This window comes from Megalobrama amblycephala, linkage group LG4, assembly GCF_018812025.1.
Source record: "Megalobrama amblycephala isolate DHTTF-2021 linkage group LG4, ASM1881202v1, whole genome shotgun sequence".
NCBI classification, from domain to species: Eukaryota; Metazoa; Chordata; class Actinopteri; order Cypriniformes; family Xenocyprididae; genus Megalobrama; species Megalobrama amblycephala.
Window position 1 is genome coordinate 5,202,591 of NC_063047.1, and position 14,499 is coordinate 5,217,089.

General features: G+C 37.6%; 1 protein-coding gene across 1 annotated transcript; it reads right to left on the reverse strand.

Moving 5' to 3' along the window:
* Window positions 1–322: 322 nt before the first annotated feature.
* zgc:163098 (uncharacterized protein LOC100037380 homolog) lies at window positions 323–14,029 on the reverse strand. The gene is made up of 24 exons (XM_048186947.1): window positions 13,894–14,029; window positions 13,053–13,139; window positions 11,769–11,880; window positions 11,392–11,501; window positions 11,143–11,210; window positions 10,576–10,670; window positions 9,775–9,839; window positions 9,431–9,596; window positions 9,135–9,340; window positions 7,516–7,559; window positions 6,810–6,914; window positions 6,147–6,213; window positions 5,858–6,024; window positions 5,534–5,696; window positions 5,340–5,419; window positions 4,490–4,577; window positions 4,269–4,397; window positions 3,969–4,164; window positions 3,664–3,741; window positions 3,500–3,533; window positions 2,674–2,818; window positions 2,441–2,551; window positions 1,708–1,895; window positions 323–811 (listed from the first exon to the last, which is right to left on the reverse strand). Exons 2-24 carry the CDS (start codon window positions 13,128–13,130, stop codon window positions 685–687), a joined length of 2,622 nt encoding a protein of 873 aa, XP_048042904.1. The 5' UTR covers window positions 13,131–13,139; window positions 13,894–14,029; the 3' UTR covers window positions 323–684.
* Between the last annotated feature and the right edge of the window lie 470 nt (window positions 14,030–14,499).

Here is a 14,499-nt window from a genome sequence, read left to right on the forward strand (position 1 = left end):
TTTGAGGGTTATATTAGCTGTGTGAACTTTGTTTATGCAATGTATTATAGAGCTCGGTGGCGGGGAGCGCAAGCATTTAAAGGGGACACGTGCTGAATCAGTGCATATTTAATTATGCCCCAAAATAGGCAGTTAAAAAATTGAATAATCAAAAAGCTATGGGGTATTTTGAGCTGAAACTTCACAGACACATTCAGGAGATACCTTAGACTTATATTACATCTTGTGAAAAAGAGTTCTAGGGCACCTTTAAATGGATTTGATGATGTTTATAAAACAATTGCTTTATAAAAACGTCTTATATAACATTCACACCAACATCTGTCCTTCCACAATTGTTTTTATTGTAAAGTTTGGAGGCGGAGGGGTCAATCTTGCAGCATTTTTTAAACACTGGATTTAAAACAAAACGCAAATAAAACAGTTTACAAAACAAAAATAAGATCTGTACAAGTTCACACTTCATCTTAGAAAAATTCAGCCAAGCCCAGGGTTGGGATTGCAGCAGCCACACAGAGGACCGTTCTTTAAACAAATGAACAGCTGTAAATCAGCCCGTCTGTAATCAAAGCATTGTGGAATAGAAACACATTGACGTGCGAGACAAGAGCAGTCCATTCATAGGCTCCGTCAGGCTGTGTTAAGAGATGACTGCAGAGGTCACAGGGTTCAAAAGGTCAGAGTTCAGTGTTTGCTCTTCTTGGTCTTTTTGTGCGAGCGATGTGGTGATCGGGACGAAGACCTCCAGGATTTGTGCTGTGGTGATGGTGATCGAGAGCGTTTTGACTTACGTGGTGATCGAGATTTTGTTCTTCATGAAAGACAAAGAGAAAGGATAAATTAAGGGGTAAATGCTAAGTTAAATCCACATATACTTCTCAAGGCAACATGACACTATGACGTGAACAAGCACGATACAAAGTGACAAACAATTCAAAGTTTGTATTCTCACTAGCTGTGTCCACAACCATCATGACATTCCTGAGTAGCCCCTCCCACAGTGAACTCTCACTGCTTCAAAATCCCACTTCACAGAAATGAAATACACTACTGTTGAAAGTTTGAGATTTCTTTTCTAAAGAAATAAATACTTTTATTCAGCATGTATGCATTAAATCGATCAAAAATGACAGAATAGACATAATTTTGCAAAAGATTTCTATTTCAAATAAATGCTGTTCTTTTGAACATTCTATTCATCAAAGTATCCTGAAAAAAAAGTATCACGTTTTCCACAAAAACATTAAACAGCACAACAACATTGATAATATTAGAAATAAATGTTTCTTGAGCACCAGATCATGATTAGAATGATTGTTGAAGGATCATGTGACACTAAAGACTGGAGTAATGATGCTGAAAATTCAGCATTTCATCACAGTAATAAATTACACTTTACAATATTTTCAAATAGAAACAGTTGTTTTAAAATATTAAAAATATTTCACAACAATATCACTGTTTTTACTGTTTTTTTGACCAAGTAATTCCATCCTTGGTGAGCCAAGACATCTTTTTCTTTTAAAAACATACCAAAATCGTACCAAGCCCAAACTTTTGCATGGTAGTGTATGTTCTGATTGGTAAAGGTGTTTTCAGACAAACTACTTGTCACTGTAAACTTGATGCATCATAAATTGGTTAGGACACTGTGAATGACAATTAACAAGTAGACACAAAGTGTGAGTGTGTGTAATGTGTGCATACCTCTCTCTCCTCTCATCTTTGTCTCGACTCCTTCCTCTACTCCTTTCTCTGTCCTCACTCTTTCTACTTTTCTCTTTATCCCGTGTTTTACTCCTCTCTTCTTTATCTCTCCGCTCGTCTTTTTTGGACCGATCTTTCTGTTTCTGTGAATATTTGTCTTTCTTTTCCTGGTCATCCTTGTCAAACTCCTAAAGAAGGAAGGAAAAAAGAAAAGGAGAGAAATATTGAGTGAGTTTACTGATTTATCAGTTAAAGCAAAAAAAGTTATTATTTTATTTTTTTTTTTTTTACCTTGAAATATCAGTTTCAAAATCATTCTGACTGCATACCTGTTTCTTTCCCACGCTCCCCAAATGTCTGCTCTGGGAGCATGTCAGTTTGGTGAGCGAGTACAAGTTCCACAAAACGGGCAGATAGCTTTAGAGCAGTACTCCGTTTTTTATCTTCAGACTACTAATCCATCCAGTTAGATTATATCAAACATTATTGATATTTTAAGACAATTTTAGAACACACATAGTTTTCATTTGTGTATGTCTAGTGTTTTAAAATTTGTTCAGATTAAAAAATATTGTGTAATGTATTCTAGACTTTAGTGATATGTTTTGAATGATTATAGTACAATTGGAACACTGTACTGTAAATTCAGCATCAGCACCACGATTATCTGTGTTATTTTTTTAAACCCTGTATTCTTTTGTTGCAGTTGATTATGTTTGAGTGTTGTGTGCACCTTCTGTAGCAGTCTGTTTCTGTAGTGTTGAACTTGCTGTTGAAGAGTCATACTGGACTTCCTCTGTCGCTTCCCTGACTCCAGCTCATCCTGGAAATTCATCACCTTCACCTGCAACATGCACACACACACTTTTATAGTGCCTGGCAACACAGTTAACGTCAGAGCTTCATCTGTCTATGAGTGTGTGGGAGGGAGAGAGCGATACATGAAATACTGAATGAGTGACTAACCTCCAGTTCTCGGAGGCGTGTCCTTTTGCTTTCAGAGAGCTCAAAGTTTTTCAGAGAACTCTTAAACTCTGGCCCCTCGTACCTGCTGGGGCTGTCAGCTTCATCACTGCTGATATCAGAATCACCATTGTTCTCCTTTAGGGCACTGCATGAGAAAGACAGTGAACTGAAAAGACTGAAAAGATTTTTCAGATATTTCCTCTCCTCCTAAATCAGTTTATAGCCTAGATTTGCTAAACAATTTTGCAAATGTTTAGTGGATGTTTATGTATGTTTAAGTAAACAATCTAGGTAATGTTTAGTAGATAGTTTACACACAAATGTGACCCTGGTCTGGACCACAAAACCAGTCATAAGTCGCAAGGGTATATTTGTAGCAATAGCAATTACATTGTATGGGTTAAAACTATCGATTTTTTCTTTTATGACAAAAATCATTAGGATATTAAGTGAAGATCATGTTCCATGAAGATATTTTGAAAATTTCATACCATAAATATATCAAAAATGTATTTTTGTGAGTGGATATGCATTGCTAAGAACGTTTTTTTTGCACCCTCAAATTCCAAATTTTCAAATAGTTGTATCTCGGCCAACTACTGTCCTAACAAACCATACATCAATGGAAAGCTTATTTATTCAGCTTTCAGATGGATGATGTATAATATCTTATGACTGGTTTTGTGGTCCAGGGTCACATATAATGTAATAACAGAAAGCATGTGACTTTATGAGGCTGTTGAAACGATCCAATCATGTGAAAAAAATTAATCCACTCATCACAGAGAAGAATAAATAAAATTAACACCATCCAACAGGCTCTTACCTTGAATTCATCTCTGTGTCTGAGTCATTCTTGGCTGAAAGAATGATAAAAACAGTTTAAAAGGGTGCATGCAGCAAGCTGAGTTTGACTGGATAGTCTGGGAAAAGCATTTAATAAAAAGGGTGGAAAATGGTAATGTATTACTCTTCATGTTGTGACTGTACCTGAGGATTCTGAATCCTCCACCTTCTCCCATTTGGACAGTGCAACAGTGGGTAAAGTCTTATCTGAGCCCTCGTCAACTGGATCAGACACACAGAAGCAAGCATAGAAAGGAAAAAGAGGTAATTTAATTAAAAACCAATGATATAACAACAAAAGCAATATGAATATTGTATATTTTTGTACAATTTCACTGTTCAGATGAAGAAGACTACTTAAACATCAATAACATTATAATAAAACTGTTATTCACAATATTGTAATAAACAAAATAAACATCTAAAGACCTCAGCGCCTGACTACCTACATGGCACACCATCAATATCATCTATTGAGTTTCCTAGGGGAACACCATCAATGTCGTCAACTGGTACACCATCTATAGAGGATGGATCCCAGGTCATAGGTGACCCATCAAGGTCATCAAGGGGTGTACCATCAATTTCAACTCTGTCTAGAGGAATACCATCCAACGGCGCTCCATCCAGATCAGGAGATTCGGGCTAGTGAACAGGTAGGCGAATGAATATTATACATAGTCACTATACAGATCATATACAGTTTATTTATAGATTTTTTTTTTTTAAATCTATTGGCCATAACTCACCTCTGCTTTTTCAATGACTTCCTCTCCAGGTTTAATGAGTCCCAGGAATATATTCTGCAATTGGATCAGGAAGGAGTCTGGATAAACTGCCCAGTCCTCCCACGCACGAAAACATCCCATGATCCTTTGCTGCAGAGAGAGAGAGAGAGATGTAAGTGAGAATTGCAGTTGGGGAGTGGGATCACAGATCACAGGAGGGAAGGAGCTCAGACTGTTCCCACCTTAAACTGCTCTGCCTGGAGTCGAGCCTGGATGTTCCGATACGCTTCACTGATGTCTCCAAATATCTGAGGCAGCTTTGTCTCAAAACTATTACACAGTAAAAAAGAAAAGCACTTTTCATTAGAGACAACATTCAAATTGCAATGTTGCTGAAGTAGTGACAGATCTTTTCTTCCATATTGTGACGTACATTCAAGTGAAACAAAGAAAAAAAAGTGCAGTGGGGACTTCAATCCACCAGTTGTTGATTGGATGGAGGCAGATCTGAATGCAAGTTTGCTGTTGATCACAAGAAAGGGGCAGCCTAAGTTGACTAAATGATTGGAGAAGTCTGGTATACATCACCAGAGAGAAGTTTTTTGTTCCCGCAAAATATGACATTTTAATTAAAAGGTTAGTTCACCCAAAGTACTCACCCTCATGACATTAAGGTTAAAACCACTGTAGTCCCATTGACTATTTTAACAATGTTTTTACTACTTTTCTGGACCTTGAACATGGTAATTAAGTTCTATGTATGGAGGATAAAAAAACCTCTCGGATTTCATCTAAAATATCTAAATGTGTGTTCCGAAGGTCTTCCGGGTGTGGAACAACTGATTTTTGTGTGAACTAACCCTTTAAAAATACAAGGTAAAAAAAATGAATCATCCATGGATGAATAGTTTGCAATAAGATCAATAACATGCATATAGAATATAGTGTGAATTTCCATTTCATTCCAACTTTAGGACACAAAAAATCTTAATAATGTCAATGCTGTAGGTTCAAAACTATTCAAAAGACACAAAAACAATCAAGAAAAAAAAACCCATCATATCAAACAAACATTTTGCACAATTGACTCACAATTTGCGGTAATATGATGCATTGGCCACTTTGGCACAGGAGTTGTAGAGGATGTCGGATATCAGGTAAAGTCTGGCAATCTGCAATACACAAGACAAAATGTCCAAACGTGTGAAGAAGGGCTACGCAACTAACTTCAGCTGTGATCTGTGAACTCCAACTGTGTCTTTGTACCACTTTAACTGTGTGTGTACCTTCTTCTGCAGTGGTGTGTGTGCTATAGACAGAGATTCTGTGATGCAGGAGACGACCTCCTCAGCAGCCTCCGCTCTCTCTAGGCAGAACAGCATTGCATCACCGATTTCATCTCTGCGAGGAGTCAGCCCTCTCAACAGGGCTTCCAACCGCTCTCTGTGCCTGAGACATAACACACATATTCAACTTGTACATACATTACAGGGCCAAAAGTAGATGGGCACTTAAACACCACAGGTGTATGTGCATTTTATTTCAAAGGAAAAATGTGCAAAAGAAAAGCGAGACGGCCTACTACATCTATTTTCAGAACACATCCTTACTCTGCCTTCAGGTGCCCTTTCTTTGGCTCTTCCTCTTGAGAAGGGAAGGAGATCTCTTCTATTTCTTCATCACCATGGAGATATGGGTTAAGGAGAGGGGGCTTCCAAAGAGAGCCACCCCTAAACATTCTGAAAGGGGACGTTCTCCATTTATTTGGGTTTTCTCCCTGAGAGAAGGACAGAGAGACAGGGAAATGTATAACCGATTTCATACAGATAAGCAAACGTGGCATAATTTATCTTTGAGAGCAAGACTGTGTCTGGCCATGAAAGGCAGTGGCTCATTCACCTGTAGAATGGAGTAGAGTTTCCATCTGTAGTACACATGTTCCTGACTCTTATTATCAAACAAAAACCTGCAACATTAACCAGACCAAGATTGGATATGGCATTCAGACGATTGAGAAAATATTTGACCAAAAATTTGAATTAAATTAAAGTTCTAAATGTTCTGTCATCATTTACTCACCCTTATGTTCTAAACCTGAATAACTGTCTTTCTTCCATGGAGCCCAAAAAGAGATATTTAGCAGTATGTCAATGCTGCTCTTTTCCACAACAAAAGTGAATGGTGGGTGACATCACTGATGCCAAATGTTACTGGTTCTCATAAAATTGAAATATGTGCATATTCAAATTGCACATATGAGACAGTAAACATTTCTGAACGTCAATATCAGGTGGCTTTGGAAGACTAGAATATAGCTTTGTGTCATCCTGTGACTATTCACACTGTATGAAAAAAGAGAAGCATGAACACCCTGCCTGATGTCTCCTTTTGTGATTTATGGTAAAAAGAAAGTCATACTGGTTCAAAAGACATGAGGGTGAGTAAATGACAAGATTTTCATTTTGTGTGGAAGGTGAAGATGATGAATACAAAGCAATGCAATCTATCCAAGGATAATAAAAGATCAAATATTCTATAACAAGCAGAATACTCCTCACATACCTGAAGTCAGGGTTGTTCTTTTCCCGGCTCATGATGATGGCTTCAAACATGGGTCCCTCTCTTACCACAAACTCAATCATTCTGTGTATCAAGCCCAGCAGGTTCCTATCAGCCACAAAAGAGATGGATGAGAGAATGAACAAGGGCACTCTCTTCTCTTCCCCACCTTTCTCAATCACTCCATATAGTCCTTACAGCCTTACCATGTCAGTTCTATCTTTTTCTTCTTTCATTTTCACTGTCTGGCAAGTTTGAAACTTGTATTTTGCTCTGAATTTTCTGTCCACTCCAAATCAGATTGCTTTCTGATGTTACCATGGCCCTATGAGACCGTTTAGGGAGTGTGTTTTGGTATAATGTTAGCTCCTGAGGTTCACAGAAAGGCCACTGTGTGACATTCTACACATTTTCACAGTAGCACTTACTGGGTATAAAACTGTTTATATGGTTTAAACCGCAACTGTATTAACAGAATAGTAAAGTTACTGATGTTGCTAAAGATGGGTAACCTCTAAGCATGTATATGTATCTGGGAGCGTATGAGTGATTGGCTTGGTTACGATCTAAGATCAGTGATATCAGTGATGTATAACAGTACCTTTGCGATGATATAACCACTGTGATTTAGGCGTCAGTCTACAGATGAGTGTGTTTGTGTGTGTTTCAGTGGCAATGGTGTTTTAATAAATGGACAGAGAATGTGTACCTTTCTGGGGGGATTACCACTGTCACTACGGCCTCGGACAGAGTCTGTTCATGACGTCAAACCAAATGATGAAGATACAAAAATACAGTGAGTTTATATTTAAACAAACTGCAGAATATTCATGATTAATATCATCAGCAGCTGCTAAACCTCTGGAAACATGCTCCGCAAACAGACGAGTTCATCTCACCACTCTTTCTGGCTATGTCTGGGGGAAATTCTGTGTATTTTACACTTTGCTTCCTCCAACCTATATGGCTTCACTAAGGTCGTTGGCTCTTTTTTTACTGCCCACAAACAAATTATCGAAACCCAAATAATTTTAAGAGAATCGAATATTGTTCCCCGTGTTGAACTTACCGATTTTATGCTTTGTTGTTGCCAATGATGCCATACAGGTATTGGAACGTGTGGATGTGACATATTTGGTGACTAATCTCTGACATACCAATAAAAATGAGGCACTGAGAGACCAGCCAATCAGCCTCAACATAATCTGTAAGTCTAAGAAGCCAGGCAGGTTGGTAGGAATGAAGTGTCTCTTGTTACACCGGATCTCCCCCAGGTTAATGAACATCAATGAATTTAGAACTGACCAAGACTACAGCAGTGTTTCTGTACAGATTCCTGGTTTAATCTGACAGTGATTCTTTGTCTGGTACAATATTTGTATATGAGTCAAATCAAGCAACTCGAATTAGTCTAAAGCGTTCCCACAACAGTGTGAACTCACACTGTGAGTTGATTTTGTAACTTTCCTCAAAAAATGAAACAATAAAATAGTTGTTCTGACAGCGCAGTTAAACGTTCATTCCATCACATTTCTCTACATATATACTATTGTTCAAAAGTTTAGGGGAATGTAATTTTTTTAAGAAATGAATTATATTATTCAGCAAGGACACGCAAAAAAAAAAATTGATCAAAAGTTACAGTAAAGGCATTTATAATGTTATAAAAGGTTTCTATTTCAAATAAATGCTGTTCTTCTGAACTTTCTATTTATCAAAGAATCCTGAAAAATAATGTATCATGGTTTCCACAAAAATATTAAGCAGCACGACTGCTTTCAACATTGATAATAAGAAATGTTTCTTGAGGAGTAAATCAGTATATTAGAATGATTTCTGAAGGATCATGTGACACTTAAGACTGGAGTAATGATGCTGAGAATTCAGCTTTGACATCACAGGAATAAACTGCAGCTTTTACTGTATTTTTTGATCAAATAAATGCAGCCTTGGTGAGCATAACTTTCGAAAAATCTTACTGCTTGCAAACTTTTGAACAGCAGTGTAATTCTCTGATGTTTAAATAAAAATAATACCAAAATATCTGGTATTAAATTTAAACACTTTGATTCCATTCAGATTCCAAAAAGTAACAATTCTCTTTATTAAATCTTAATACTCAGCCATGATCTTTGTATCAACCTAAAACCACTGTACAAGAATCTAATTTTTCTTTGGCTACTTTTTATTATTTAATGATAAAAAGTAAGCTTTTGTTTACTCAGTAATGATTCATGCTCCCAGAATACTTTGCCAGCAGAAAAACCGTCAATAAATAACTTGACTTCACCAAAGTCTACTACACCAGGAAACAGTGTGTGTGGTTACCTTGTAAAAGTCTTCCTGTGAGCGACTGCGTGGTTTGGTGAAGTCATTTCTGAAGCGGTCTCTGGGTTGGGCGTTGAATGGCAGTCCAGAGGGTGGAGGGGGGGCAGTGGTCTTCAGCACCCCGATCGGGGTGTAGAGAGGTTGTGGGGGAATACGTACTGCCTTCCCCCAACCCAGTTTCATTTCAAAACCCATTACTGTTTTACCTGCAAAATACAGACACCAGAGCTCAAAACTGTCCAAGTACCTGTTTTGCAGGTGTCAGTCTGATTGTCTGAGGATTGAGGATGTCTCACCGTCCAGTGCAGCCAGAGCACGCTCTGCATCTTTCCGTGTCATGAAAGCAACAAAGCCGCGGTTGGTGACTCTTGTTCTCTCCTCATCAGTGCGAGGCCACATGATCTTTACACTAGCCAGAGGACCGTATTTTCCAAACTCCTTACAAAGCATCTCCTCTGTCATCTAATGAGACAGTCAAAGCTTAGTAAATAAGTGTAACACACCTGTGTAATTACAAGAGTGCCATATGGTCACTGTTATGCAGTCTGTTAAAGCAAAACCATGTGACTTTTTGTGCTGGCCAGATTTTTCCATGAATTATATGGCAATCAGCAGACAAAATGCTGCAGTCTTTTCTCACCTTGGGGTTGATGCAGCCAATGTACAGGTTTGTTGTGTTTGGCACAGCAGGATCATCATCAAATACTGCAAACACAATACGTAAAAAGGTTTAAAGGTGCCCTAGATTATGTTTTTAAAAGATGTAATATAAGTCTAAGGTATCCCCTGAATGTGTCTGTGAAGTTTCAGCTCAAAAATTTTTTTAACTGCCTATTTTGGGGCATCATTATAAACGCGCCGATTTTATGCTGCGGCCCCTTTAAATCCCGTGCTCTCCGTGAATACAGTAATAACCGATGGTAACTTTAACCACATTTAACAGTACATTAGCAACATGCTAATGAAACATTTAGAAAGACAGTTTACAAATATCACTAAAAATATCATGATATCATGGATCATGTCAGTTATTATTTTTCCATCTGCCATTTTTCGCTATTGTTCTTGCTTGCTTACCTAGTCTGATGATTTGGTTGTGCACATCCAGACGTTAATACTGGCTGCCCTTGTCTAATGCCTTTTATAATGTTGGAAACGTGGGCTGGCATATGCAAATATTGGGGGCGTGCACCCCGACTGTTACGTAACAGTCGGTGTTATGTTGAGATTCGCCTGTTCATCGGAGGTCTTTTAAACAAATGAGATTTATATAAGAAGGAGGAAACAATGGAGTTTGAGACTCACTGTATGTCATTTCCATGTACTGAACTCTTGTTATTCAACTATGCCAAGATAAATTCAATTTTTCATTCGAGGGCACCTTTAAGGCTTCCACTGGGTTCCTAAAGTGAAACATGTGGCATAAGTTTGTCAGACTTACTCGATCTTCGTGTCAGAGGTAAATCCACGTCTGGGTACACTCCTCCAGAGTCCCCTTTCTTTCTTTTGTATCGCTCCTCTCTTTCCTCCTGTATTCTAAATGACAGATTGAATAAAGACTTTTTAGCTACAATTATGTAACACTCTTTAAAGTCACAATGAAATGGAAGTAGCAACAGATCTTTTATACTGGATTGTGACATACATCCGAAAAAAGAAGAAATGTAGGATGGGGACTTGGTTCTATGCATTGGTTGTTAATATAATTTTGAGATATGGGAGTTGAGCTCAAAAAATTGAATGCAAGCTTGAGGTCGATTATGGAGTGGCGGGGTTTAAGCAAAATAAATGACTGAAGTCCGGCATACGTCACCAGAGAGAAGTCTGTCGTTTTCACCAAATGATTCAGTTATGAATAAAATGCATACATGGATGAATCGTTCACAATAAGATCATGCATTTAGAAAACAGATGAAGTGAAATTTTTTTAATGCCAACAGATATACAGATCTTTGGCTTTTCGTTTGAAATGACCAAGACAGAAAAACAGAATGAAAGAAACACTGACTGTTTTAATTCCTCTTTAAAAAGCTCCAGATTACTCTTCTTCTTCTCCTCTGTTTTCTTTTTAACTGCCTAGAATGGAAAAACAACAATGTGACACTAAATATTGTATTTTGTGATTGACAGCAAATTGGATTGTGTCATCTATACTGATTATGATGATCTTCTCATCTTGTTCCTTCTGACCCAGTCTTACCTCTCAATACTGAGGATATTAAGCTCATCTGATTACAGTAGACAAAAGCTCACTTACAGCTTTTTTAACTTCTGTAGGTTGAACAGGTGAGGCATTCTGAGGTGGAGAATTGAATTTAGAGGCGGGTCTGTAGAGTTTGCTCTTCTTCACCTCTGCGGCTTCTTCCTCTGAGAGGTGAATAACAAACACATGCAACTGTAATTCTCTCCTTCCATTTTAACTAACAACTGCAATTACTAAAACTGAAATAAAAATAAATTAAAGCTAAAAAGAAATATTGAAAATAATAAATATGGCACTTAAAATTACTAAAAGTTCAGCTAAAATGAAAACTGAATATAATAAAGGCTAATTCAAAATATCATATAGATACTACAATAGTATAATACTAAATATGAATCAGAGATTAAAAACAGAAATGTACCACAGCTCACCTTTAGTTGCATTTACAATGCCGCCTCGTACAAATGTCTTCACTCCACTTTTGTCATTAGTGTCAAAAGAAGCTAAAAATTCCTCAAAGACTTCAGCAGCTTTCTCCTCCTCCTGGAAACAGTGAGAAAGAGAAAAACTATAAAAGTCTACACAAGACAACAGGGTATATTTTAAATATAAACACCATATTTCCAATCATTAGTCATGTTGGTTTTAATTAATAATTTTGTAATTTGTTTTCATCTTTTTTTTAAAATATATTTTCAACAAAGCACTACTATGTCCCACCGAACCGCATATGACATGCGCGAGGTGTGGGGAGGATATTAGTACAATGAATTAGTACAACGTGACCATGATTTAACCAAAACCAGGGAACAAATTCCTTGTTTTGGTTAAATCATGGTCACTTTCTACTAATTCATTTCTTTGTTTTAATTTAGCTAAAGGTACAGTAAGTGTTTTTTAAACACTGCTGAATGTTTAAAAAATCAGCAGTAGGGGGCGTACACACTTATGATGGGGGAGGAGAGAGAGTGAGCAAGAGGGAGATTTCCTCAAGAGAATGACTGTAGAAAGAGAGATGGCTGAGAGACATTACAAAAGAGAAAAGGTCAGAGGAATATCACTGGGAAAAGAAGGGTTATGAACAGGCAAGAGCTTTAGGAACCACGTTAATATTAGAAAAGATTTCCAGAAAACAGATGCCAAGGTTGAGTTGTTTCTGCTTGATAATTAAGTAACACTGGTTTGCCTATGTTTCATAGAACCAAGATATGCTGTTGTTGCAATGTTAGCTATAGTAAAAGGACAGTTTTAAGTGTCATTGTTTATCTGGAGCTGCTGTGCTGCTGGCGATTAACAACGAACTCTTGCTTGTACAGCCTACTCCTGTGTACCGTATGTTCATTTTTTGTTCTTCATCTTTGCTTTATTTTTTTTGCAAAGCATTATTTTGCTTCGCTTCAGCTATGATTAAGAAGGAATCCACTCTTGCATGTGTGCTTGTGCATTTTGGGGGCGGCACAATGATGGGAGGGGTGTGTTTGTTGGGGTTGATTTCAAACACCAACAGTGTTTCTCAGAAATTGCTTACTGCACCTTTAAATCACAGCCACAATTAAACTAAAGCAAGGGAATGAATTAATAAAACATTACCACTAATTTGATATCTCTGTTTTCTTCTGCATGCCATGTGCAGAGCTACGCACTGTCGCAGTCCACACTGAACATCTCAAAGTGCTGAATGTTTATTGACTCACAATTTGCTGACAAAAACTTACCTTTTTCTTCATTTCCTCTTGTTCTCTTTTTGTTAGTGTCCTCTTCACCCCCACTGATTTCCCTTTTTTGTCTGCCATGTCAACTCTCTAAAACACAACAGAAATGTACTGTAACGGCTTTCATTAAATCATGTAATTGCGGGGACAACATATAACAATTTAAGAACCAGCTATTCTAGTGTGGTTATACTAGTGTGAATGTTGGGGGTCAAGACCCTGCGTAACTGACAAATATCTCAAACTACTTGACCTAATGACAAGATTTCTGAAAAATTTTGCACTCCATCAATATGACATCTTGATCTGAATTAAGGACAGTAGGATGCAGGACTGATGAAGATGCAAAGCAACTTTAAAATATGCTGGATTACAAACCCAGCCTTATTATCCAATTTTCATGCACACCAAGACACACTAAAACACCTTGTTTGTGTATGATTCGCGTCACGAGAAGACTACCACAATGGCACTATTTAATTGTATAAGTTATAATAACATTATCGTTCAATAGTCATAGTCCTACTGTTGTTGGTGTCTACATAACTCAATTTGCAACTGTCTCCAAACCTAGCGAGCTGCCTACCTAGACAGCATTTGTGGGCATCACAGACGCCGACAGTCTCCCAAAAAAGCTGTCTAGGTGGGAATCTCACCAGGTTGGAAAGACTGCCTGTATGTGTAAGTTAGCGTATGGGCTAACATCTCTAGTCCTCCGGGCCTCCTTTAAACCTCAGACAACCTTCTGCTGTCAACTGCTTTAACGCCGCTGGAGGACGTAATGAAAACCTATCTGATGCTCCAATCAGTCACACATCTGTAAACAGTCTATATAACGACTTACACAGCTCTTGCGTTGCAAAAACGAAACCGTTCGTTTGTTGTTAATCCGCCATTTTGAATTCACTAGAAATGGAAATAGCGGAAAAGTGACGTTGCGTTACAAACACCAATCAGAGCTCAAAACGCCTCATTCTGCGACTGCAGTGGATCTTGAGTCTCCGGTCACTTCTGTACGTTTAAAAAACGAATATGCCTGTGTAACATAAGAATTAATTTATATAAAAGTGTGTACTAGAGTTATACAAATACGATCTTATTCATTATGATTTGATTATAGATGGTAAGGAAGTAATGACACGAGGTTAGTCTCTCTCCACTCAGTTAAGGATTGACAGTTAGCTTATATGAGGCTGTCAACCTGAAGTTAATTTTGATAACATCATATAAGATAATACAACTAATATGACAGAAAATCATAGAATTCATCCATTGTTAACACTTGCTGATGTTTGTGCTGTTGTTTTCCCTCCAAAATGATGAAAGGAAGGGTGAAACAGGATATTACAAAATGACAGCATTGTTTAAAAAATACTATTTAAGGAAAACAATATGAAACATCGTATGATAACCAAAACTATTTTGTTACCAATCTTCAAAATATCTTATT